Raw genomic sequence first — 24,116 nt, forward strand, 5'->3', positions numbered from 1 at the left:
CAAATAGCTATGTCCTGGTTAAGGAGATTATAGGGAACACATTACACTGCTTTCTCACCCTGCTGAAAACAGGGGACCAGTATCTAGTTAATGCAGACCAGTATCTGGTTAATATCTATATAGGGGTTGGGTCCTGCTTGTGTTCATGAATTCCTTAGACCAAGTTATCTGTGGAATATCTTATCTTGTTCTCCACCCTGCTTTCGGCATCTGCTCTTTCGTAGTCTTGGGAATGCCTTGTTTTTTGGCATGCTTTCTATACTTTCTTACTGGCACGTAGCCACTGACATATTGCACAATGTTTTCCCTATAATGTATGCCTAATAAATATGGGAGCCTGAGAGCAGCTCAGGGAGACTTCCCTTGGCTTCCCTCTCAGCTCTCTTGCGGAGTCTTGAGTAATCCGTCCTTTCTGCCATTCTCACCCTTGCTGGACAAAGCCAAAAGCTGAACCCACAACTGGTGGCCCGACATGATAAGCTGAACCCACACTTTTTAAGATGACCACCCAGCTTTCATTGTATTGGAAAATGTGTGATAAAGCCTGTCTAAACATTGTTACATTTTAAATTCATATGAACATAGGTGCAATTTCAGAAAAACCTCTTTATCACATAAAAATAAATCATTTTTAATGTTCCCATATATCTGTTTATTGAATTTGGGAATAGTTAAGTTTAATCATTTCATTCCTTTACAGAGTAATTTCATTTCATTGAATATTTATTTCATATTTCTACAATGCTCTGCTGCCTTTCCATCTACAAATTTTCTAGCAATTATCAACAATTTTATTGTTTTGGGATAATTAAATGTTCTTATCAAACCCTATCATTCTAAAGTAAGTAGTATATTGAGTCTTCTTACCATCCTTTCTTTTTGATTATTCTAAGGTACATTTTATATTGGAGGAAAAGGTTCACTGAACAGCCCGTTACAGATTTTTGTAGTGTGATAAGAATCAATTCCACAGCTCCACTTGGTAAGTATACATCTTAGCTACTATCTTTTCCCTACAATGCAAAAATTCAAAGGATAATCTTACTTTCTTATATTAGAATTCTCACTTTCACGATAGCTAAAATTAAATTGTTCTGTTTATGTTGCCTGACTTCAATAAAGCTAAAGCAGAGCTGTGTACCAGAAGAAAGATCCTAATAGACATATATGTATGTATGTATATATATATATGTTTTTTAAAAGACTAAATCTTTCTGGGAAAAGATGATAAATATCATTTCTCATTTATTTTCCTAATCTCTCAACAGATGAACAAGACAATTACTTTTTGTTATGTGATGTTTTACCAGAAGATAGAGTACTTAGAGAGGAACTTCAGAAACAAAGACTGGTAAGAATTATTTTAGAGAGTGAACAGTGTGTTGGAAATACATGCAAAATCACTTTTGTTATTTTGTTTGTTTGTTTTCACTTTTTAATCTGTAAACTTTCATGCACAAAAGAAACAATACAAAAAGACCTTAAAACAAGAAAAGTATCCACTTGATTGGAAATTAAAGTATTTCATGTTAAAAATGCAGTGAGAATTTTTGGCTTTGTTTTGCTTCCTGGATTATCTCTAAAATAACAACAGGGCTTACACATTTTAGTGTAATTTTAGCTGCCTGGCACATGCTAGGGTTCAGCAGTTGTGGAAAAATGCCCTCAGCTAAAATTGAGTTGAATTAATTAACTTTTTTTTCTCCTCCTCACTGGAATGTGCTATACACTGGCACTTCTTTTATTCTCCTTATGAATTAAGCATATGGTTTGATCACAGTAGCCTTTCTCATTTTCAGCCTTAATCATAAGCAAGCTTATTTGAATATCTCAGCATTTTTGGTCTGTAAAAAAGGTAACTATATAGAAGTGTGAAAAATTTTATGTTCGTAAGTTGAACAGAAATTGGCTCATTTTTTTTAAGTTAATAATTTTGCTTAAAAATATGCAGTTTTCCATTATTTGTGATTTAGTCTCAACTGTTACTTGAAAGTGACTTGCTCTTCCTTTAGTAGTTACCTGTTAAGTGTTCCAGTGTCTTTGGAATGGGCTAGATAACGTTATGAAAGAGAACTGTGATTTCAGTGTTCCTACTAAATTCTCAGGACATCTAAGAATAAAATAAATCCTATCTACCATAGTCCTAGGATTTAAGAAAGTCTCGGGGTGCCTGGGTGGCTCAGTTGGTAGGATTTAAGAAAGTCTCCTGAATGGGGCGCCTGGGTGGCTCAGTCGGTTAAGCTTCTGACTTCAGCTCAGGTCATGATCTGAGTTTGTGAGTTAGAGCCCCGCCTTGGGCTCTGTGCTGACAGCTCAGAGCCTGGAGCCTGCTTGGGATTCTGTGTCTCTTCCTGTCTCTGCCCCTCCCCTGCTCATGCTCTGTCTCTCTCTCTGTCTCTCAATAATAAATAAACATTAAAAAAAAAAAAAAAAGTCTCCTGAAGCACATTATATTCTGTAAACATCCCAAATGATTATTTCTCACATAAGGAGAGATGATATTTTTAGACGTTGATTATATGTAAGAAAAATTAGGCTTTTACTATAGCACCAAACCAGTAAAGAAACAGGACTTCCTAAGTTTTTCTTCTTTCCCTATTGTAATGTCTTAAGAAATCTACAAAACAAGGATGAATTTACTGTCATATTTTATGGATTTTGTTTGCTTGTGCTTATTCATAATTTTTTATTGCTTTGCATTTTTTCACTGTTGCTCACAGTGGCCTTAATGAAGATTGATCTAACTGACATAATCCTGGTGCCCCCCCCACAAAGATTTCTTTGTATCAAACCCTACTGCTTCACCCATCACTATTACCACATACACAGAATCTTTACTGTATGTCTACAGATAGATACAGTCCCTAGAAATACTATATCTATAAAATTTAGGTGACCTTTTAAGATTCTGACATTAATTTCAACATGTGTTTGTTTTTGTTTTTTTTCCCCCAAATCACTAATCAATTCTCCAACACCAGCTGAGTGTCCTACAATTCAACTCAATTCTGACACAATCTCCCGAGAGATAGTATCGGATTCCACAGGTTAAGGGCTCAGTCCCACAAATCTGCCCTCCACTTCAGATGTCAGTCATAAGTCCAGGTTGTTACCTGTGCTTCTGACCCACTGACTATATAAATCAGAGGTTTCCATGACCCTCCCCGCCGCCCACCACTGCTGCCTTGAGTTGATTAATTTGCTAGAGGAGCTCACTCTAGGAAATCAGTTTACTTACTAGATTACCTGTTTATTTCAAAGGATATCAAAGAATATGAATCAGTAACCAGCTGAAAAGCTACATGGGATGAAGTCCCAAGCAAAGGAGCTTCTATCCCTGTAGAGTTTGAGGCCTGGCAAGACAGCACATGGGTGCGTTCTGGTTCATCAACATGGAAGCTCTCCAAACCTTGTCCCTTTGGGTTTTTTATGGAGGCTTTGTTACTTAAGATATGTCTGATTAATTCAATGGCCATTGGTGATTGATTTCAGTCTCCATCCCGTCTCCCCTCCAAAATTCCAATCCCGTAATCACATGGTTGGCTCCACTGACCACCATTCCTCATCCTTAGGTTAGTGCTTTCCAAAAGTCACCTCATTAACATATCAAAAAACACTTTTTATAGATCTCAACACTTCGGACTTTAGGAGCTATGTGCAGGGACAAAGACCGAATATATGTTTCTTACTATAAATTACAACAGCACACCTTTTTACCAACATTATAGACTGACAAAGTGATAGATTTGATAAAAGTGAGTATTATAGCAGCTTAAGCAAAATGTGAAATTGCAGTCAGTTCATACATATGAATATATTTGTTGAATTCCTCCTTACCTACATGATCATACAAAGAAAAAAATGAGGGGCACCTGGGTGGCTCAGTTGGTTGAGTTTCTGACTTTGGCTCAAGTCATGATCTCACGGTCCGTGGGTTTGAGCCCCGCATCAGGCTCTGTGCTGATAACTGAGAGCTCAGAGCCTGGAGCCTACTTTGGATTCTGTGTCTCCCTCTCTCTCTGACCCTCCCCCATTCATGCTCTGTCTCTCTCTCTCTCAAAAATAAGTAAACATTAAATTTTTTTTTAAGTGCAAGGCACAGTTCATGACATAAAAAAGCATACAGTCTAGAGAGAAAAGCAAATATGTGTTCTTATCTCAGTACTGGAGATGATAGAATATCTTATTGGGCTGTGAAGATTGAGATAATGCATGTAATACACTTAGAACAAACAGTATCTGCCACATAGAAAGTACTCAATAAATGTTGTAGACAAATAACACTAATAATACTGTGTCTTAACAATGAAATGGATTTGGATAATTAGTGAGTTGTGGAAATGGGAAGAAAAGTGCATATAGATCTAAATATTCAAGATGTCAGGAAAATTGATTAAATCTAATCTGGCTATGATAGAAAGATTTTTGGAGGAGGAGTATGGGATGGATTTGAAGAGATGTGATGTAAGTAAATTGTAGAAATCCTTCAGTGCCAGGAACATTTACTTTGTAATAGAAAAGACCCATCGATGCCTCCTCACTGTCTCTGAAAATGAAGTGGAGCTATGTAAAAATCCACTTAAAACTGATAAATCCTGGCAAAGAGCAGACCAACTTGGACATAGGAAAGAAGCTAACCATTACTGAGTGCCAGCCATATGCCATGCCTTGCCTTAGGTCCTTTATAATAACCCTGTGAAGTAGCTATTAAATGCTGTTCTGTTGATGAGGAAACTGGCATAGAAAGACTAATTTGCCCAGGACGACATAGTGAACAAGAAGCAGAGCTGGGACTTTAAGCCAAGTGTGCCTGATACATGCCTTTGTAGGGGGTGCCATGACAGTCTAGTAGTAATTTATTCAACTTCCCATATGTCTTACTGTTATTCTGGACTCTGTGAATTACTCCATCATGGATGCTCATGGTCTGACAGGTCAGGGTAGGTAAAGGATTGAGGCTAACAATGGAGTTTAGGGAAAGCAGAGATTTCCAATTGGCTGTCACTGGGAATCATGGCCAAAGGATCAAAAAGAAAAGATTTGCCAGAAAGCAGGAAGACAGGCTAAATTTGCAGTCAGTCATTTCATCACAATTTTATGCTCTATACTGTGGAAACATGAGGTTGGTGTAGATGATCTTCCTTTAGGAGTTTGCATTGATGACAAAATATCTCTCTTTTATGTATGAGCTCTACACATCAGTAATAGGCATTTCCAGATGAAGTCCAACTGATCAAATGGAACAGCTTTCATTAAAGGTAATAATACATCTTTATTCCATCAAGAACAAGAACTTTTTTTTTCATTTTTTTTTAATGTTTATTCTTGAGAGAGAGAGAGAGAGACAGAGCAGGAGCGGGGGAGGGGCAGAGTGAGAGAGGGAGACAATCTGAAGCAGGCTCTTGGCCGTGAGCAGTCAGCACAGAGCCCTATGCAGGGCTCGAACTCACAAACCCAGAGATCATGGCCTAAGCTGAAGTCAGATGCTTAACTGACTGAGCCACCCAGGCGCCCCAAGGACAAGAACTTTTTCAACCAATTTTAAGAATATGCATTGGTGTACCATTCCTGAAACATGCTTTGTTATCAAGTATTGGAACTCTTGAAGAGGTTTATGCCCTTGTTCTTCTCCAAGAACTCCTCCTAATAGAATTATACACCCAGAGGGTTAGGTCAACGACTCTGCCACAGCTTGACAGTTTTTCCTTATTTAGTCTTTCCTTATTTGCTATTGATTGTATTTTACCAAACAGTTTCTCTTCATTCATCAGACTTTCAATCTAACTTCTGGAAAATATACTTTAAACTAGTCAAGCTGCTTTATGGTAATGGGTATATAATCTAAGCTGTGTTTAAGTGAACTCAGCTTAGTATCAGTAGCATCTCAACTCCAGTCCATGAGGGAGGACCCTCAAACTAGAGTACTAGTGTGGCATTTGCTGTCCTGATTTGCATTAATGGTAACTTGTATGTGGATTATTCTTTGATATTTACTCTTTCATTTGGAACTCTTTATTGAGTTCATAGGATTTGAGTTCATACTCACATGATTTGAGTTCATATTGACTTTGTAACTTCTTTGAGGGCAGGAGTTATGTCTTATATTTAAGTATCCTTCAGTAGTACCCAATATATTGCTAAGTTCATATTGGTGTTTTTCCCCAAACTCCATTTTTTTTAAATTCTTATTTCTGTGTGAGTAGCTAGAGACAAATAGTCTAAATGATTCACTTCATGTTACCATAGCAGATTTAAGGCTAGAGCCATATTTCTTTTTTCATTTTCTTCTAGACCACTGGTTCCTTGAGACATTTGTGAGTTTCATGTGTTCCCATTTTTCATTTTGAAAGGCTTAATTCCTATTTATCACTTCTTTGAATTTTTTTATTTGTATTCAGAAGGGAACTACAGAATTAGGAAAGATTCTTGAGAGTTTAATAGGTTGTATACATTCATGTCTTAAGTTTCTTCTTTAAAAGTGTTCCCTTGATCTCCCCATTTTACCTTAATGTCCTCCAGTGACTCTCTACCCTCTTTTCTCTTCAGTGGGTGTATGTAAGTTTCTCAAGGTCTTGTCTCTCATCCAGGTTGTGTACTCTCATAACTACTACCGCTACACTAACAGCTCAAATACTGGTGCTGGTGTAGAGTAGGCAGTTAGAATAAATACCTTTTGATTGAGTTCGTTTATAGCTTTCATCCTGGCTCACCTCTGAACCCCAATTCTAACTGCCCTTATGTTAAACTTCTCCATATAGATTTCCAATAACACCTTAAGTTGAATGTGCCTAAAACTGAACTTATTTCTTTCTCTACTGAAGTGTGTGATTTGCCTGTTTTCTTATGTAATGATACCACCATTCTCCTAATCACTCAATTGGGAAATTTCTAGGAACATCTTTAATTCCTGTCAGTTCTACCTCTGAGTCCCATATCCGTACCCTTCTCTGTAATCCTCGGGACTTTTATCTCACCTTCCCAATAGACTTACCTCTCCAATCAACTGGCATTACCTCCAGAACTTTAATAGTAAAATATATAGCAGATCATTTTATTCTCTTCTGCTAAAACCTGCAATGGTCTTTATTATCTATATATTCTTAAGATTTTCTGGAGTAAGTCTGTATGTAAGTGTCTTTTACCTTTCAGTTACCCAATGTCAGTTCATTAATTTATTGAATAAATATTTATCTTGCAGCAGACAGTGTTCTGGATGTTGTTGCTATAGCAGTGAGTAAAATAGGCCACATTCCCTGCCCTCTAGTGAAAAACTGCATGTCTCACATTTACTTAAGTGTATTAGATACTTTCAGGACTCTGCTTCATCACCCAGTAATGCCAGCCCCACCTGTCCACCTGTATAAATAACATACCCCTCAAGATACTGCTTAAATGCCACATTTGCCACAAAAGCTTCCCAGATGCCACCTGTCAGAAATAATAATCTCGATTGAGCTCTTTTAATGCACTATTTTATTTGGCTTTTCAATTATAGCTAGTTTAAAAATCTATCCTCCTTACTGGAATAGATGCTTCTTAAGGGTTGGGACTGTCATGTTTACTTTGTATCACTCAGCCTTATTCATAAAGGTTTAACTTAAGGGGCACCTGGGTGACTGACTCAGTTGGTTAAGCATCCGACTTCAGCTCAGGTCATGATCTCATGGTTCACAAGTTCAAGGCCTGCATCTGGCTCTGTGCTAACAGTGCAGAGCCTGGAACCTGCTTCAGATTCTGTGTCTCCCTTTCTCTCTGCCCCTCCCCTGCTCACACTCATTTTCTCTCTCAAAAATAAATAACCATTAAAAAAAAAAAAAACTTTTAAATAAAGAGTTAACTTAATTTTAATCTTTAAGTGTTGGTGAGATATTTCTATAAAACCATAGAGTCAGATGTCCCTGATTTTTTAAAAGGGATATAAAGTATCAAGGCAGACATCTTTAATCACTGGGTTACACTTTAGCATTAAAAAGCACTAGTTTTTCAGTTTGCCTATGGGAGAAGATGTGGCATTCATAGGTCTCAGTAGTAAGATGTAACTTTTAATTAAATTAGGATAAGAGGAAATATCCATTTAACTGCATGCAAGTTTCTTTTTTTTAATCACTATTATAAATGTCAACTTAAGCGGTCATTCATGACAACTATAAATGTTTTATGACAATTACAAAAAAATTAAAAAAAAATTTTTTTAATGCTACTTCATGTATTCCACTTTCCCCCCACAATAAAACAACAAAATAAAATTCTATGTCTGCGCCTAAGATTTTTTTTACTCGTGCCATTTTTCTTTATAGATTTTAGAGATTTTTAGTAAAGTATTAAATTACTTTCTATAGTGTCTTCAAAGTAAAAAGTCATTTTGCATTTAAACCTTTCTTCCATAATTCCTACCCTTGAAAGGACAAGCCCTCTAATTGCATCTAGAATAAGTTTCCCAAATATAATGTGATATCTCCCTTTGAATTGTAACATTCTTAACAATCAGCATAGATCAAGTTAGCAAAAATGACCATTGAGTGATTTTAACCTTCAGATTAGTTAATGTTTCCGTTCAGGAAACATGAAAACTCAGCCTGAAACTATACTACACTGAATTCTCAAGTTTACCACTTTGAACTCCTTCAACAAAACTTGAAATTTACATGGCATTTTTTATACACATTGGCTCTGTGAGACCAGTAAGATGATATCATTGTTTTTGTTTAGATAGAAAATACAGGGCCAAAGATGCTGGGAGAAATGTTCAAGGCCAGAGTTATCTACTGACTGAAAAAGGAAGAGAAGCAAGTCAGACTTTTACTATTTCCCACCCCCACCCCACGCGCCATTCTTTTTCCACTTGTACCAGGATCCTTTATCCAATGTGATCCTACTTCTGGAAGCAGAAGTGACATTTTCTAAACTGACATTTGTTACAACGAATAAAATTGGAATAATGGTATATAAATACATATGTAAATAAATAATAGTGTTTTGTTTCTATTGCTAAGATTTTTTTAAGAAAATCCAATTTCTTTATTATCTTAAATCAGTGGTAGATTTCTTACTCCTTTGGGCCTAAGCTTGTTACATTTTCTTTTAAAACTTGAAGATGGTGTGTTTTCAGAGTTTCCCCTATCTTTAGAGAAACATAGGGGTATCCCTGACCTTGAGTTTATCCAAGAAAATACTTCCTTTGACGGAAGTATTATGATTGTGCTGATCCATGCCATAGCTCTCTCCTCTTTTAGTGTCAGAGGTGGGCATTTTGCAGTCTTCTGTAGCCACCTTTCCACTTTTTAATTCTTCCTCTTTTTGCCTAGGCTAGATTCCCTCATGTCTTTAGTACAAATAGAAATGAGGCTTTTCTAATTCTCATGTGTTTAACTCTTGCAATTTTTTTTCTTCTGTACTTCTGCTTTTCTGTTTTTCATAGTAATGGTCTGTTCCGTGTAATGGTTACCTTTATGTAATTTTTTTCTCTAGCAGCTAATTCTTCTAGATGTTCTATCTCTCCTGTCTCTTCCTTTCTTTTCAGAAGACACTTGAGTACGACTCTAAGTAGAATAAAAATGCTGTCTTTCTATCCTATGTAGCAAGCAGATGGTTGTTGCTGTTATCATTGCAGTTTCAGAAGGGGTAGGAGGTGCTGATGTCTTTCAAAAAGGTGGAATATTAGTCACATCGAACCTCGTGGATTTGTGGGAGTATATATCATAAACCAGTTAAGAAATTTCTCTCTGGCTTTTATGTTTTACTGTCTTGCTTTAGTCTTTGACATATCTTTTCTCATTTATTTATTAAGATCCTTGATACTATTGTCAGAGGGAACTTTCTTTCAGCTCTCATAAAATGCTGAGAACAGTGGATTTTATTGTTCTGTTTTAAGAAATGGTATTGTGTCATTGAGAGTCCTTGCTTTCATACAGCTACTCCTGCCTCTATGTGCAGAGGTGTGTTTTTGTTAAAGTATAGTAAGTATCCTGTATGTGTATATTGCTAACATAAATTCAGAATGCTGAAGTCATCAGATTCTGGCAGACAGGTTAGTCTTTCCTGGAGCTACCTGGCATTTTTTGACACTTAAAAAGGAATTCTTTGGGGAGAATGAGTAGCTTTTTACTTGACCCCTACTCAGAGGGCTTCTAACATGTTTAAGGAACTTGCAGGCAGATTCTGTTCTGAACATAGTTGAAACTATACATCAATATCTTTACACAAAATGTATTCATTTCCATTTTACTTTGTTAATCAAACTTGTTCTCGAATCCTTAAATTAGTGGAAGTTTACTGAGATTTTTGTACTTTAATTTGCTTATACTGAATTTTTATATTAGATAAAGGATGTGATAGAAAAAATAAGCCTTTACCAAAACTGAGTGAGATCAAAGTGAAAATACCCTGCTTACTGTAAGAAGATATGAGAAAAGGCAGAAAGAACAAGAGAGGGTGATGTTAGTTTTTATCCTTCCTGAGTCTGAAACATTTGGAAGACTGTTTCAGTAGTTCATATGCTGTTCACTCATTCAACTCATGTAACTCTAATAATTGAAATTTTCCAATACTTTCAAATTTATTTGGAATAAAAATCAAGATTCCTTACCAAGATCCCAAAGGGTCTAGTGCCTGTTTCTCCCACCCACTTGGATCACTGCTTCCAGCCACAGTGGCCATGTCTCCATCCCTGTCCCTTAGACACACCAAGCTCTGTCCAGCATCTCATGTTGTTTGCACTTGCACTTGCTATTTGCTCTGCTTGCGATAACTGTTCTCCGAAATCTCATGGTTTTCCTGAAGAGGAAGGGAAGAGTTTTTGGAGAAGCTGATACCTGAGGTGAGCCTCTAGAATGGCACTGCAGGCGAATGAATGCTTTGGAAATGCTTTTGGAATTCACATGACCAAAGTGATTTGGGAAAAATTGGTGTCTGTAGAGGATTAGCTTTAGCTATCAGCTACGGTGTAGACACTCAAAACTTAATATTGACAGATTAATTTACTGAAAACTCTTTTCTCAGTGAGTAGGAAAAATTTAAAACGATTGTGAATTCCAGATTATAACCAAAAAGAAGTCATAGGTTGCAGTGCCCAGTATAAAATCAAACCTTTAGTTAACATTTGGGAAATGTTTTGCTGAGTAAATGGCATTTCTTTTAGCCAACTGGAGTGTCCAAGTCACCTGTTTTCACCAAAAATAAATAAATAAATAAATAAATAAATAAATAAATAAATAAATAATTAATAACCAACCAACCAACCTTCTATATGTTAATTTCAGTTCATTTACTTCTTGGTGGTAGAAGGCATTGGAGAACAGGAAGTAGATAACACAAACTTCCGTGGTCTCTTTCTTTCTTTCTTTCTTTCTTTCTTTCTTTCTTTCTTTCTTTTTTTAATCACCAAAGATAGCTGAGGTGCCATTCTCCAGGTCTTGATGTCAGTTTCTCAAAGGAATGCCAGCCCAGAATCTCCAGTGCTGTACTTAGAAGCTGCAAATGTTCACACTCTTAAAAAGAAAAGGCTCATCATTGTTCCATATGTATTAGGGGTTTTGCCATTTGGTGTGCAGTCTGGGTTCTGGTATTGTAACCAAGTCACTTCAAAAGAAAGCAAGTACTTTGTGACTCATTTATATCAACAGTACAGACCTTTTTCTGCATCTGACTGATGCAGTTTTTAATATTTAATGCTTTTCTTTAAACCTCCATTTTGTTGACTGTCTACTGTTTCATTTTTTGCCCTGAACTTGTACTGATGACTGAAACTTAAGAAAATCTAAATTCTAAACTGTTCCAGGATTGATTATTTTCGGGGTTTTAACTCCTCTAAGATCTCTAAATTCTCATGTTATCATCTCTTTCCTTGACTGTATGATCTTTTGTAATCCTGTCATATGAGTAAAAAAAATAAATGCACTCTGGACCTTTGCTGGTCCCCAGGCATCGTAGGGAACAGAATGACCAAGGGGCAGTGCTGCAGGTCTCCTTGTCAGCCTTCTTTCCCTGTCATCCCATCGGGCTGCAGCTGGACGTACGCCATCTTTTAGGAAGATAAGCTTCATCTCCATAAATTTCAAATATCTTAAATATTTATTTTTTTAATATTTAAATCTTTTAACACATGCTTATAACTTTCTTGAATTTTCTAAGAAAAATGCTTTGTCGTACTTGCTTGACACACTGCAAGGTAGGATCTCCTGGTCCTGTTTTCATATCCAGCTCATATACCACAAAGCACTATTGCACACTCAGAAAGAACTCAGATACAAGATTTTATTTCTCAGCATTCCTGCCCTCTCCCCTGGTAGTGGCAAGCCTCTGCTTTGGAGCAATGCAGGCTTTGGGTCCTTCCCCCCGGCAGCTTCTGGCTTTTGCTTTGAATGCTAAAGAATGTCCCCAGGAAGCAAGTGGGGTTTTGTGCCTGCTCTCCACCGATGGGCTGTTGTTCATATTTCTTCCCCCCTTCTCCCAGTCTTTCTCCTGAGAACTTGGAGGAAACCCGTGGAAAAGAGCTGGACCCTTCTATGTCTAGGGTTCCCAGGGACTTAGCCTTTAAAAATTCTATAAAATTTCAGCTGTTTTCTTCTACTTGTCTTTTCCTCCTGTGTTCTGCCAAAGGGGAGATAATGTGTGTGCCCCTGCCTCTCCTCAGACAGGTTTATCACCTTTTGGAATTCAGTTTGTCTGGTTGCCTTGTGACTTCAGGGTTTTTTTCTTCTCCTTTAAAAAAATAACAGCTTTATTAAGATATAATTCACATAAATACAATTCACTCTTCTAAAGTATACAATTCTAGGGCGCCTGGGTGGCCCAGTTGTTTAAGTGTCTGACTTTTGATTTCAGCTCAGGTCATAATCTCACAGTTTGTGAGTTCGAGACCCACACTGACAGTCCAGAGCCTGCTTAGGATTCTTTCTGCCTCCCTCTCTCTTTGCCCTTACCCCTCATGTGCATGCTCTCTTTTCTATCAAAATAAACAGATCAACTTAAAAATATATATAAAGTGTACAATTCCAGGTGCAAGTATATGAATATAAATATAAAGTTATAAATATAAATATAAAGTTTTGGATTCTAAGTGAGGAATGATTTCTTTTTCTTTTCTTTTTTTGATTTTCCAGAATTTTCTCATTGTGGCTTTCTTAATACTAAGCACAATAGCAGAGGAGAACTCCTCCTTTTCCATCTGCTTTATTTTAACTAATATCTTAGTGATTAAGTGGCACTTTTAGTTAAAGTAGATGCTTTTCGGGGCGCCTGGGTGGCTCAGTCGGTTAGGCGGCCGACTTCGGCTCAGGTCATGATCTCGCGGTCCTTGAGTTCGAGCCCCGCGTCGGGCTCTGTGCTGACAGCTCAGAGCCTGGAGCCTGTTTCAGATTCTGTGTCTCCCTCTCTCTGACCCTCCCCCGTTCATGCTGTGTCTCTCTCTGTCTCAAAAATAAATAAACGTTAAAAAAAAAAAATTATAAAGTAGATGCTTTTCTTTCACAGAGTTCAAAGAGACACACGCATGTATTTGTTTACTGAATGAGGTATAGCTTGAAGAGACAACTGACCCAACTAACTAGTTGTCATAAATAAATTCTAAAATCTATTCTTGTTTGGTACCCAATCTTGATCTTTTAACCAAGTTATTAGTGATAAGCACATCAATAAATTCCTGTATTTAGTTATCTTGGTATACATTTTGCCAGAAGTTTGTCTTTGGAGGATATGCTAGCAAATTACGTGACTCATTTCCAGGTGTTATTTGGGTAATTTTCTGACAACCCTCCACCCACCCACCCAATCGGGACAAGGCAACTGGTAACACCTTATTTAAAATTTCATCCATGCTAAAAATTCTGTGACCATGATAAACAGAATACAACTTTAGAGGCCAGTAGCTAATGTTGGGATGGTGGGAGTGGGGATTAAAAATGATTGTTTTAGGGGCGCCTGGGTGGCGCAGTCGGTTAAGCGTCCGACTTCAGCCAGGTCACGATCTCGCGGTCCGTGAGTTCGAGCCCCGTGTCGGGCTCTGGGCTGATGGCTCAGAGCCTGGAGCCTGTTTCCGATTCTGTGTCTCCCTCTCTCTCTCTCTGCCCCTCCCCCGTTCATGCTCTGTCTCTCTCTGTCCCAAAAATAAATAAACGTTGAAAAAAAAAATTTAAAAAAAAAATGATTGTTTTAGAGGAATTTTTACCTAGTATGTGGCTGTTCTCGAGTCATTTTGACAAAGAATTAGATGACTGCAGTTTCTACGAGGGAATCAGCTGAAATATCTCCTGATTACCTTCTAAGGTCTGTGGCTCTGCATCCAAGCGAGAGTTGAGGAAAGTTAACATTCCAGGTGCTTTACTGGAAAGACAAAGTCAAGATTATTACCAGCCAATATTTATAAAAACCACATTCAGGGGAAATTGTTTGAGTTCAATCGTTTTCTAAGTAGACTTAAACTTTCAACCTCCAATCAGGAGGAAGCAGGTATCTATATTGCATCACAACAACTCTCCCCCAGTCCCTCTGCACTTCACTGAGTTTGGAATGTGCTTTGGAATGTGCTTTGGAGTGAGCTTGTTTTGAGGATCATTATGAGAAATAGTCCATGTTGTTTGGCCTATTTATTCTAAGTATATTGTCCATTAGATCACATTGTATACTTATTGTCAGTGACTTCTAGCTCCCCAGAGTTAAGCCAAACTTCACAAAGCACAGACACCCCCGCCCCCACCCCCAGCAAGACTATCCTTATTTTAACAGCAGCGCAAGTTGGGGGATCTCCTGGCCACCTTTACTCCTGTCCAGCTACTTACAAATTCAGGGGTTCCCTCTACCCCACAACTTCCAGAACTCTGGAAACCACTATACATATGATTACAATTGTGTTATAAAAATAGATACAAACCAGAGCCAGACAGAAAAATACATAGGAAGAGATCTGGGAAAGTCCTAAACACAAGGTTGCTTTTATCTCCAGGGACCTTTTGCCTTCCTAGCACATCAGTGTGCAACAATACACAGAGTATTGCTAATTAGGAAAGCTTACCCAAACTTTGGTGTCCAGAGGTTTTTGTTTGTTGTAACTTTATTTTCTGTTTTTTAAAATTTACATCCAAATTAGTTAGCACTCAGTGAAGCAATGACTTTAGGAGTAGATTCCTCAATGCCCCCCCACCCATTCAGCCCACTACCCACCCCCCCCAGCAACCTTCAGTTTGCTCTCCACATTTATGAGTCTCTCCTGCTTTGTCCCCCTCCCTGTTTTCACACTATTCTTGCTTCCCTTCCCTTATGTTCATCTGTTTTGTCTCTTAAAGGCCTCATACGAGTGAAGTCATATGATTTTTGTCTTTCTTTGACTGACCAACTTCACTTAGCATATGAAACTTCATTAAGCATGACTGACTGAATGGTTGACCACATAGCTGAACTCAACCTCCAGTTCTCCCCCTCTTTCTGAGGTGAGGCTGAGATCATGTGGCTCAAAGCCCTAACCCACTAGGTGGTTGGACTTTTTGGCATGACAGCCTCCATCCTGAGTTATCTCATTAGCATTAAGTATCAGGTGCTGTTAAAGGCTCACCCCGAATAACAAGGACATGAATCACTCAAGAAATGCCAGGAGATTAGACATTACTTCCCAAGAATAGGGGACAAAGCCAGACAAACTCTGTTATACAACTCCCCCCCGCCCCCACCTTCTGATCTGTTTACCCTTTCTACTAAAGCTGATAGCCAAATTTGGGATCTACCTTTAGGTTTCAATTAGTTTGTGTATGTGCATATTTGTACATACATATTTCTTCTTTTTATTTTTTAATCTTCAATTTACGTGCCCACCCTACCCTATTTTATCCTTATTTTACTCTCATTTTTATGCTCCATTGTTTCATAGCAGCCTGAAATACTTACTGGGCCAAGGTGGAGGTGTAAATGAAATAATCCCCAAGACCTCAGAGATAATCCATGGTTCTGGAAATAGAAAGCAGTAGGACTAAAAGATACTGCTGCCTTTCTTTGGAGGCTTTGGGCCACCACTCTAACTTTAGTAGGGATGTTTTTTGTGTCCTCTATTGGAAGAGCTCGGCTGATCTCCCCAACTGAGAATGCCTAACAGGTTCCACCGTGCTTCTGCCTGTGGACTAACTTGGGGAGGATCCTTTGGAGTGTGCTGTTTTCTCTCACAGTCACTCATGCAGTTGTGCAGATGGGAAACTCTGTGTGAATCCTGTGTATCAGTATCTATAGAATGTTTTTGATTATCTATAATTAATAACATTAGCCTTAGTTTTACTTCCTTATGGTAATGCATGCTATTTCCATTGGATTTGTTATTCTACGCATTAGTTTCTGCTTTCCTGTACACAAATACTTAACTAAATTGAGATTTTCTAAATTGCTTTTTCCTGAATTGCTGACTTTTATAACTTTCAGCCTTACTCGCATTTTCATTTTCTACCTATGTATGTATGTTAGTCCCATGACTATTGAGTGCCATCTGCTATATCTGTTGTTTCATTAATGTTTCCTCTGTCTTTAGCTTATGAATAAAGATGAAACACTCTGCCCTGACCTCTTCGCTACCATTCTTGACATTTTAAACCAATTAGACAAAAATACAGCTTGTTATTATGACTCTTTGCCTAATAGATAAGCTGATCTTGTATTCTTACAACTATGGTTTTTATCCAGGCCTATTTTGTAATGAAAATTTCATCTGATTTCATCAGATAAGTTTGAGAAGTTCAAACACATAACATCTGTTACATTCTCTTCATCCCTTTATTCTATAAATCCATGAATAAAATCTGAATAAATATCTACCCAGCATGAGATTTTTTTTTTAGAAAAATAAAACCACAAAGCAGGTAGGCTTTGATTTACACATCTTTGTGAAGCTTTGTATGGATTGTCTGTTAATATTATATTTTTTTGTCCAAAAGTGAGTTAAAATATATGCTACAACTAATCAGATACCAAGCTTAACAAAGGAAGAAGGAAGAAAGAAGGAAAGAAAAACTATTTTTCTTTATGGACCTCTGCTTTCTGTTGATTTCATGTGCATGGGATTTTTCTCATTTTAATATTATCAAATCTAGACGAGCTTCATAAACTGGAAAAATGGACAGGAGGACTCATTCTTTTTCTTTTGGATTCTCTCCTCTTCCTAGAGTTGATCATTTTAAAATGAGAAAAGTCTTATGCACATGAAATCAACAGAAAGCAGAGGTGGGGCAACAAATGGTTTAAGTAGCTGCCTCTGGAGGAATGTCTGGAAAGGAGTTTTAAAAAGAGTTTGTTCTGTGCACAACAGCCAGCTCTTAAAGAAATGAACCTGGGGAAAAATTAAAGGAGTTGTATGGGGCCTGCAAGACCAGGGATACCAAGAATACTCCAGAATCTTTGTCTCTCTCATTGTGCTTGTAGACTGTATGGATATACTAGTCCCATGCCCTCGCGCTAAGGGAGGGGCTCCAGAACAAAACAGCCTGGGTTTAGTTACTTGCCCTTAAAGTGATTTTTCTTACTGTCCCGACTATCCCGTGCTGGCTTGAACATACCAAAGAGTAAATTATACTCTCCTAAGAAGAATCAATTTTTATCACTTCTAGTGTTTATACTGAGGTTTTGCCATTCACGGTCAATTGATAAAACTGAAATTTGGCCAAAGTAAATGTTAGATAACTTAGCATCACTCTGGTTTAGACTCACAAGTCTTTTGTACTTGTGCTGAGCCAAACCAAGGAGATATTAAGTTGAGTAAGATTTTTCTTTAGCCAAATTTGGGTTATATCATCACAAGCTTGAGAAATACGAGCCAGAATGGTGACTTTTAATGAGCACTAATGGGTCTTGTGCACTGAAAACAGGAACAGGCAGAGAAGGTCCATGATTGGCCTTAATGCACCAGTAGTGATAGGGATCTTTATCAAGAGCTTTATTTGCTGGGTTTTTGTTTTTGCTGCTAACAGTGTTGTTGACATAGGGTTATGAAATGTGTTTTTTGTTTTGTATTCAGTCAAACAATGCATGTTTGTAAAAGTTCAGTTTCCTTTTCCGATACCTCTTTTATTTGACCTGTACTGTCCATTTCATTTTTGATGTAAAGTTCACTTAAATTCAAAAAGCAATAATTAAAATGTTCTGATACATCAGCCTTCGCCCTTTTATTTCTCTTGCTTTTATCTGTCTACTTGCTACCACCATAAAACTGTGACCTTCATAACCCTAAAAAGTTTTGGGGCACCTGGGTGGCTCAGTTGGTTAAGCATCAGTTATGCGACTCTTGATTTCAGCTCACGTCATGATCTCATGGCTCAGGAGTTCGAGCCCTGTGGGATTCAATCTTGGATTTCTGCCCCTCCCCCATTCGTGCACACACACATGCTCTCTCAAAATAAAATAAACTTTAGGGGGAAAAAAATTAAAAAGTTTGTTTTGTATTTGCTGTATATGCCTGAAGTGTTGAGCAAGATCTTTTCATTCCGTATGTCAGAACTCCAGCAGAGTCCAGTGCTGTAACTTCTGGAATCTCCAGTAAGCCTCCCAGTCCCTGGAAAGTACTTCGTCAGGACTCATAGAGTCCTTTGGTACATGTACAGCTCAGTATTTGGACAGAGATGCAAAGAATCCTAGTAGAGTATTTCAGGTTTCTTCAGCTCCTCTTCAGCTCTCCTCTCTAGTACCTTGTCCCACAAGGTACACTCGCTTTTTAGTATCCTGACTCCAGGCTTTTTTTTTTTTTTTTTTTTTTCCCTTCGTCCAGTGAGATAGTTCTGCATCTTATTTGGGTTTAACTTCCCTATGTTGCAATTTGGAAAATACCACCCAGCATAAAACTGGCAGTGTATTATTTTTTTCTTTTACAGATCACAACCCTGTACTGTCTATTATCCAATGTCTGAAAACATAAAATATATGAAGCCACTTATTTTATAGGGGGAGGGTAGGTGGGATATACATGATTCCATCATGGCTGAAACCAGTTCATTGAGTTGATTTTTATCATGGTAATTTCTTAATTTTTTTTCTTCAAGTGAATTAGTAGTTCTAGATGTTTGGTGATACATTTCCAGAAATGCCACATGGAATCTATTAAGCTTCTAGATATGAGCTCATTTTGATGCTATTCTGTAAATATTCATAGATTCAACAATAAACTTTATAAACTTTACTATTTTGAGCTCCATGATATTAGAGAAGCTGGGAGTAGTATGCCACTTATAAGAACAGCATAAAGACTTTCTTTTAACTTCAAGAAGTTTTCATACCCCTTCAAAAGACAAAGCAGGCAAACAGTTGACAAAGATGATGGGTAACAAACAGTGGAAATTGAAGTTGTCTGGATAACAATCATATCCAGCATTTAATGACCCATGAACAATTTGAGCTCTTTACATAAATTAACTGATTTAATCATATAAACAATTTTGTGATGTGATATTTCCATTTTTATCTCAAAAATGAGAAAATTGATGATTAAAGAAGTTAAATAAAATATTGAGTACCAGTGAGAGCCAGAGTTCAAGTCCAGGTCTGCTCAGTGTTTCAGAGTCTGAGCTTTTAACTCTACAGTAGTAGAAATGGCTGCATGATAGAAATGGGAATCCTAATTACAGGTAAGATTTTGTAAGAGGCAAAAAGCTAAGAGAAATAAAATGACCTCAAGGAAAAATGGTGTGTGGAACCACCCTGATTGGAACAGATGCTACCAAAACATATTTGAGTTGAAGAACAAGATAATTGTGTATGAAAACATTGTTTAAGAAAGTTTTTCTGGCAGCAAAAAAGGCTGGATATGATGAAAAAAAGGATTGAGATCAGGGAGACCTCTAGGAGACTTATTTATAGTAATCCTATAATGACTGATTAAAAACTAGACTCTGGGTGATCATATTGTGAATGGTGGAGAGAAGTAATACAAAGATAGTTCAAGTGAAAAATGGATCAGAACTTGATTACAGACTAAACTGAGAAGTACAAAAAGGAGCAAGTCAAAAATGCTACCACATTTTTGTTCAGGAGGTGGGGGGCAGGGGGGGCGGCAGTGGGGGGAAAGAGGGCGAGGACAGGAGTTGACTAATAAAAACAGGAGGAAAGCCAGGGTAGGGAAGGATAACGAGACCCAGTTGATCTTGAGATTCCTGCATAGCTATCCAAATGGAGTGTTCTGTTAGCATTTAACAGTATAGACTTGGAGTTTTGATACAAGGACAGAAATGTAGAAATGTGAAATATTATCAGAATTCATATACTCCCTTTGTGCTTCTACTGCAGATTCCTCCCATCTAGACTAAAACATTTTTCATTAACTAACTGTGCATTTATTAAAGATAATATCAAATATTTGTTTCTGTTTTACAGAAAGAAATTCTGGAACAACAGCAGCAAGAAAGAAATGATAACAATTTTCATGGTATTTGTATGTTTTGCAATGAGGAATTTTTCGGGAACAGGTTTGCCTTTGTGCATGTCTTTAAATATTATTGTTTTTCATCTGAAAACTCATCAAAACGCCCATAATGCTTATGTAATTTAAGTTCTGTAGGTTGGCTCAGGACCCTTTCCTATATTACCAGTAATTTTTTTCTAATATGCCTAATATCAACCATGGACTATAGTGGCTCTAAGCAGAAAAGAGGAGTAATTTTAAATTTTTTTTTCTTTTACTTTCTTCCAACTTTTTAGTCTCCAGTACAGTGAAATATTTGTTTTAGGTGTAGAATATAGTAATTCATCACCCATATACAACACCCAGTGCTCATCACAAGTGCCCTCCTTAATACCCATTATTCATTTAACCTATCCACTGCCCATCTCCCCTCTAGTAACCATCAGTGTGTTCTCTACAGTTAAAAGTCTATTTCTTGATTTGCCTCTCTTTTTTTTTTAATGCCAAAAATAAATTTGTGTTTAATGTTGTAGGACTTTTTAAATTGGCTGACAGGCAAGACCATGTACAATGAACTACTACCGACATACCCTTCTATATTGTTAACCCTAAACCTTTAGCAGTTTTTGATGTTTTCACTTTTGAATATTAAAAATGATAAAAATCTAGGGGCACCTGGATGGCTCACTCAGTTAAGCATCTGACTTTTGGTTTCAGCTCAGGTCATGGTCCCATGGTTTTTGAGATGCAGCCCTCATCGAGCTCTGTGCTGACGGCACAGAGGCTGCTTAGGATTTTCTCTCTCCCTCTCTCTCTCTGCCCTTCCCTGCTCATGCTCACTCTGTCCTCTCTCAAAACAAATAAATAAACTTAAAAAAAAAAAAAAAAAACTTTTTAATGATAAAGATCTAAAAAAAAAAAAAACACCCAAAAACAAAAACTGGGGTATTGGTAATTCCTTAGCACAAACTGGCATTCTATAATTCATTTCTAACATTAACTGCCCAGAGTTAGGATCAGACTCTGCAGGTTTAAGGGCATCCGTCATTCCCAGCAAGACTGCCTCTACTTTAGACACCAGCCACAAGTTCAGTTGACCAACTGGCTAAAAATTCAGATTCTCGCCAGTAATTTGCATAGTTCAGTAATTTACCAGAATGACTCACAAACCTCAGAAAGTGGTATACTTAGGATTGCAGTTTTGTTATAAAGGAACAGCCAAGTGAAGAGATCAGGAACAGCCAAATGAAGAAATGTATAGGGCAAAATCTGGTAGGGTCCTGAACTCAGAATTTCTATGCCCTTTCAGGCTCAAGGAATCAAGACACATCACCCACCCAGCTCATCAAGGTATTCACCAACCAGGAATCTTCATTGAGCTTTGGTGCCCAGAGTTTTTAATGAGGCTTCATTTTATAAGCTTGATTGATTCAGTCATTGAATTTAATCTCTACACTGCTCCCATCTCCAGTCTCCAGACCCCTTCCGTCTCTAGAGGTCTGACTGGCTCAGAATCTCAGTCTTTTAATCATATTGTTAGTCTTTCTGTTGACCAGCCCCCATTCTGAAGCTAGCTAGGGACCTATGGTGAGTTGCCTCCTTAGCATAACAAGTAGTAAGTTCCTGGGGTTTTAGAAGCTCTATGCCAGGAATCAAGGACAAAGGCCAGACAGATTTCTCATTATACAACAGTTAATATTTACAAAAGTACATCATTTTCTAAACTTTTTTAATGTTTAAATATTTATTTTGAGAGGGAGAGAGAGAGTCCCAAGCACACTCTGTGCTGCTGGTGCCAGAGCACAACACAGGCTTGACGTGGGCTCTGCGGGCTTGAACTCATGAAAACGTGAGATCATGACCTCAGCTGAAATCACGAGTCCATCACTCAAATGACTGAGCCACCCAGGTGCCCCTACAAACGTACATCATTTTTTTTAACATTAAAAAAAATTTTTTTTTATGTTTGTTTTTGAGAGAGAGAGAGTGTTGTGTGTGAACAGGAAGAGCAGAAAAAGGGAGACACAGAATCCCAAGCAGGCTCCAGGCACTGAGCTGTCAACACAGAGCCCGATGTAGGGCTCAAACTCACAAAGTTATGTGGAAAAGGAAAATTTTATGTAAATTTATCTAAGTTTTACATAGCAAAAATGCTTATGTGTAAAAATATGTTATTCTATTGAGCATTATTGTCTGGAAAACACTGAAAAGGAGAGGATAGCTACAGATAAAGTACTTGCTAGAATTGAGAAAATGTTTTGATTGAAACACTGATGTTAGAACACCACTAATGAAGATTTGATTCTTATATAGGTCAGTTGGCATAGAGAAAAATCTGTGCCAAAAGGTACTGTGAAATACTCCACAAAATACTAGTTTTATTCAAAGTTATCAATAGTTAAGCACTTAGACAAACAGAGCATATTAACAATGAGATTAATAAATGTGACCCTACATAGTTAAAAAAAAAAACAACAACATTTTCATAGGGATGGATGCTTTATTTCATTTTCTAAAGGAAAAAAAATAATAATCCTAGAAACAATTATTTTGGGTCAGCTAAGTGTCTAAAGTAGATAAAATACACTGTATAATGTATCAGTATGCATAATCTATCAATGGTTTGTGTATTAATGAGTTCCCCAAAACTGTCACCTTTATTTTATGAACTAAAGTTGTGATAAAGGGAGTGCTTGGCTGGCTCAGTTGGAAGAGCATGTGACTCTTGATCTCAGTGTCGTGAGTTCAAGCCCCATGTTGGATGTAGAGATCACATACAAACATACATAAAAATAAAGTTGTGATAATGGCCCAATAGAATAACATATTTTTACACATAAGCATTTTTGCTATCTAAAACTTAGATAAATTTACATAAAATTTTCCTTTTCCACATAAACTATTCAACAGCCTGGTGACTGTGTATTCAGTGTGTCAAAACCCTTGCATATAATTGATATGTGAATGGTGGGTTCCAGATCTCTGTCCAATAGTGAGTTAAATGTCTCTGATTCCAGGACATGCATAGCAGGACATATTTCCCTTTGGCAGTTGTCTCTTCCTCCTCCCATGATAAGTTGGAAAAGTCAGCAAAGCACGTTTTTTTTCACTTAAAGGAGAGAAAACTAATTCATACATAGAGTATATTCCTGTCTACTGGCAAATAATGGAACAAATTTGGACTCACTTTACAAAGAATTCATGTGATTATATGTGTACTTAAATACTTTATAACATATCACTGTTTCATAGCCCAAAAGTGTGTTGTAGTGTTTAACCTTTGCATGTACTTCTGATTAGTGTTATCATTTTGAAAATGCTATTCCTGATCTGATTTTTTTACTAGATGATTTATAAATAGTATAAATTGCTCATATTTCTTCCTAGATCTGTTCTTTTGAACCACATGGCCAGAGAACATGCTTTCAACATTGGCTTGCCAGACAACATTGTAAACTGCAATGAATTTCTGTGCACATTACAGAAAAAGCTTGACAAGTAAGTATTTTTTTTTTTCCATGAAACATATCCTGCAGTTATTTTAATTTTCAATTCTGTTGGGAATTTTTTTAAATGTCTGTTGGGAATTTTTAAAAATTAATCTAAAAGAAGTAATTAACAAAATGGAATTTTCTCATTTCTCATGTTGGAAAAGTTCACGTTTTGCATCACAGTGTTGTTCATTTTGTCTAGATCTTATTGCCTTTTACCATTTTTTAAATAAAAGTGTCATATATACCAAGCAATGTACATACCATAAAAA

The 24,116-nt window shown here is 37.2% G+C and overlaps 1 protein-coding gene across 3 annotated transcripts in view; it reads left to right on the top strand.

Annotated features, from left to right (window-relative positions):
• The window catches only part of ZNF277 (zinc finger protein 277), a 112,165-nt gene that overhangs the window by 73,082 nt on the left and 14,967 nt on the right, over nucleotides 1-24,116 (top strand). For all 3 annotated transcript variants that reach the window (XM_045495358.1, XM_045495359.1, XM_045495360.1), the window contains 4 exons: nucleotides 894-982; nucleotides 1,269-1,351; nucleotides 20,326-20,417; nucleotides 23,741-23,851. In XM_045495358.1, coding sequence (XP_045351314.1) covers nucleotides 894-982; nucleotides 1,269-1,351; nucleotides 20,326-20,417; nucleotides 23,741-23,851 — 375 coding nt within the window. The remainder of the gene's footprint in view (nucleotides 1-893; nucleotides 983-1,268; nucleotides 1,352-20,325; nucleotides 20,418-23,740; nucleotides 23,852-24,116) is intronic.

This window comes from Leopardus geoffroyi, chromosome A2, assembly GCF_018350155.1.
Source record: "Leopardus geoffroyi isolate Oge1 chromosome A2, O.geoffroyi_Oge1_pat1.0, whole genome shotgun sequence".
Lineage (NCBI taxonomy): Eukaryota > Metazoa > Chordata > Mammalia > Carnivora > Felidae > Leopardus > Leopardus geoffroyi.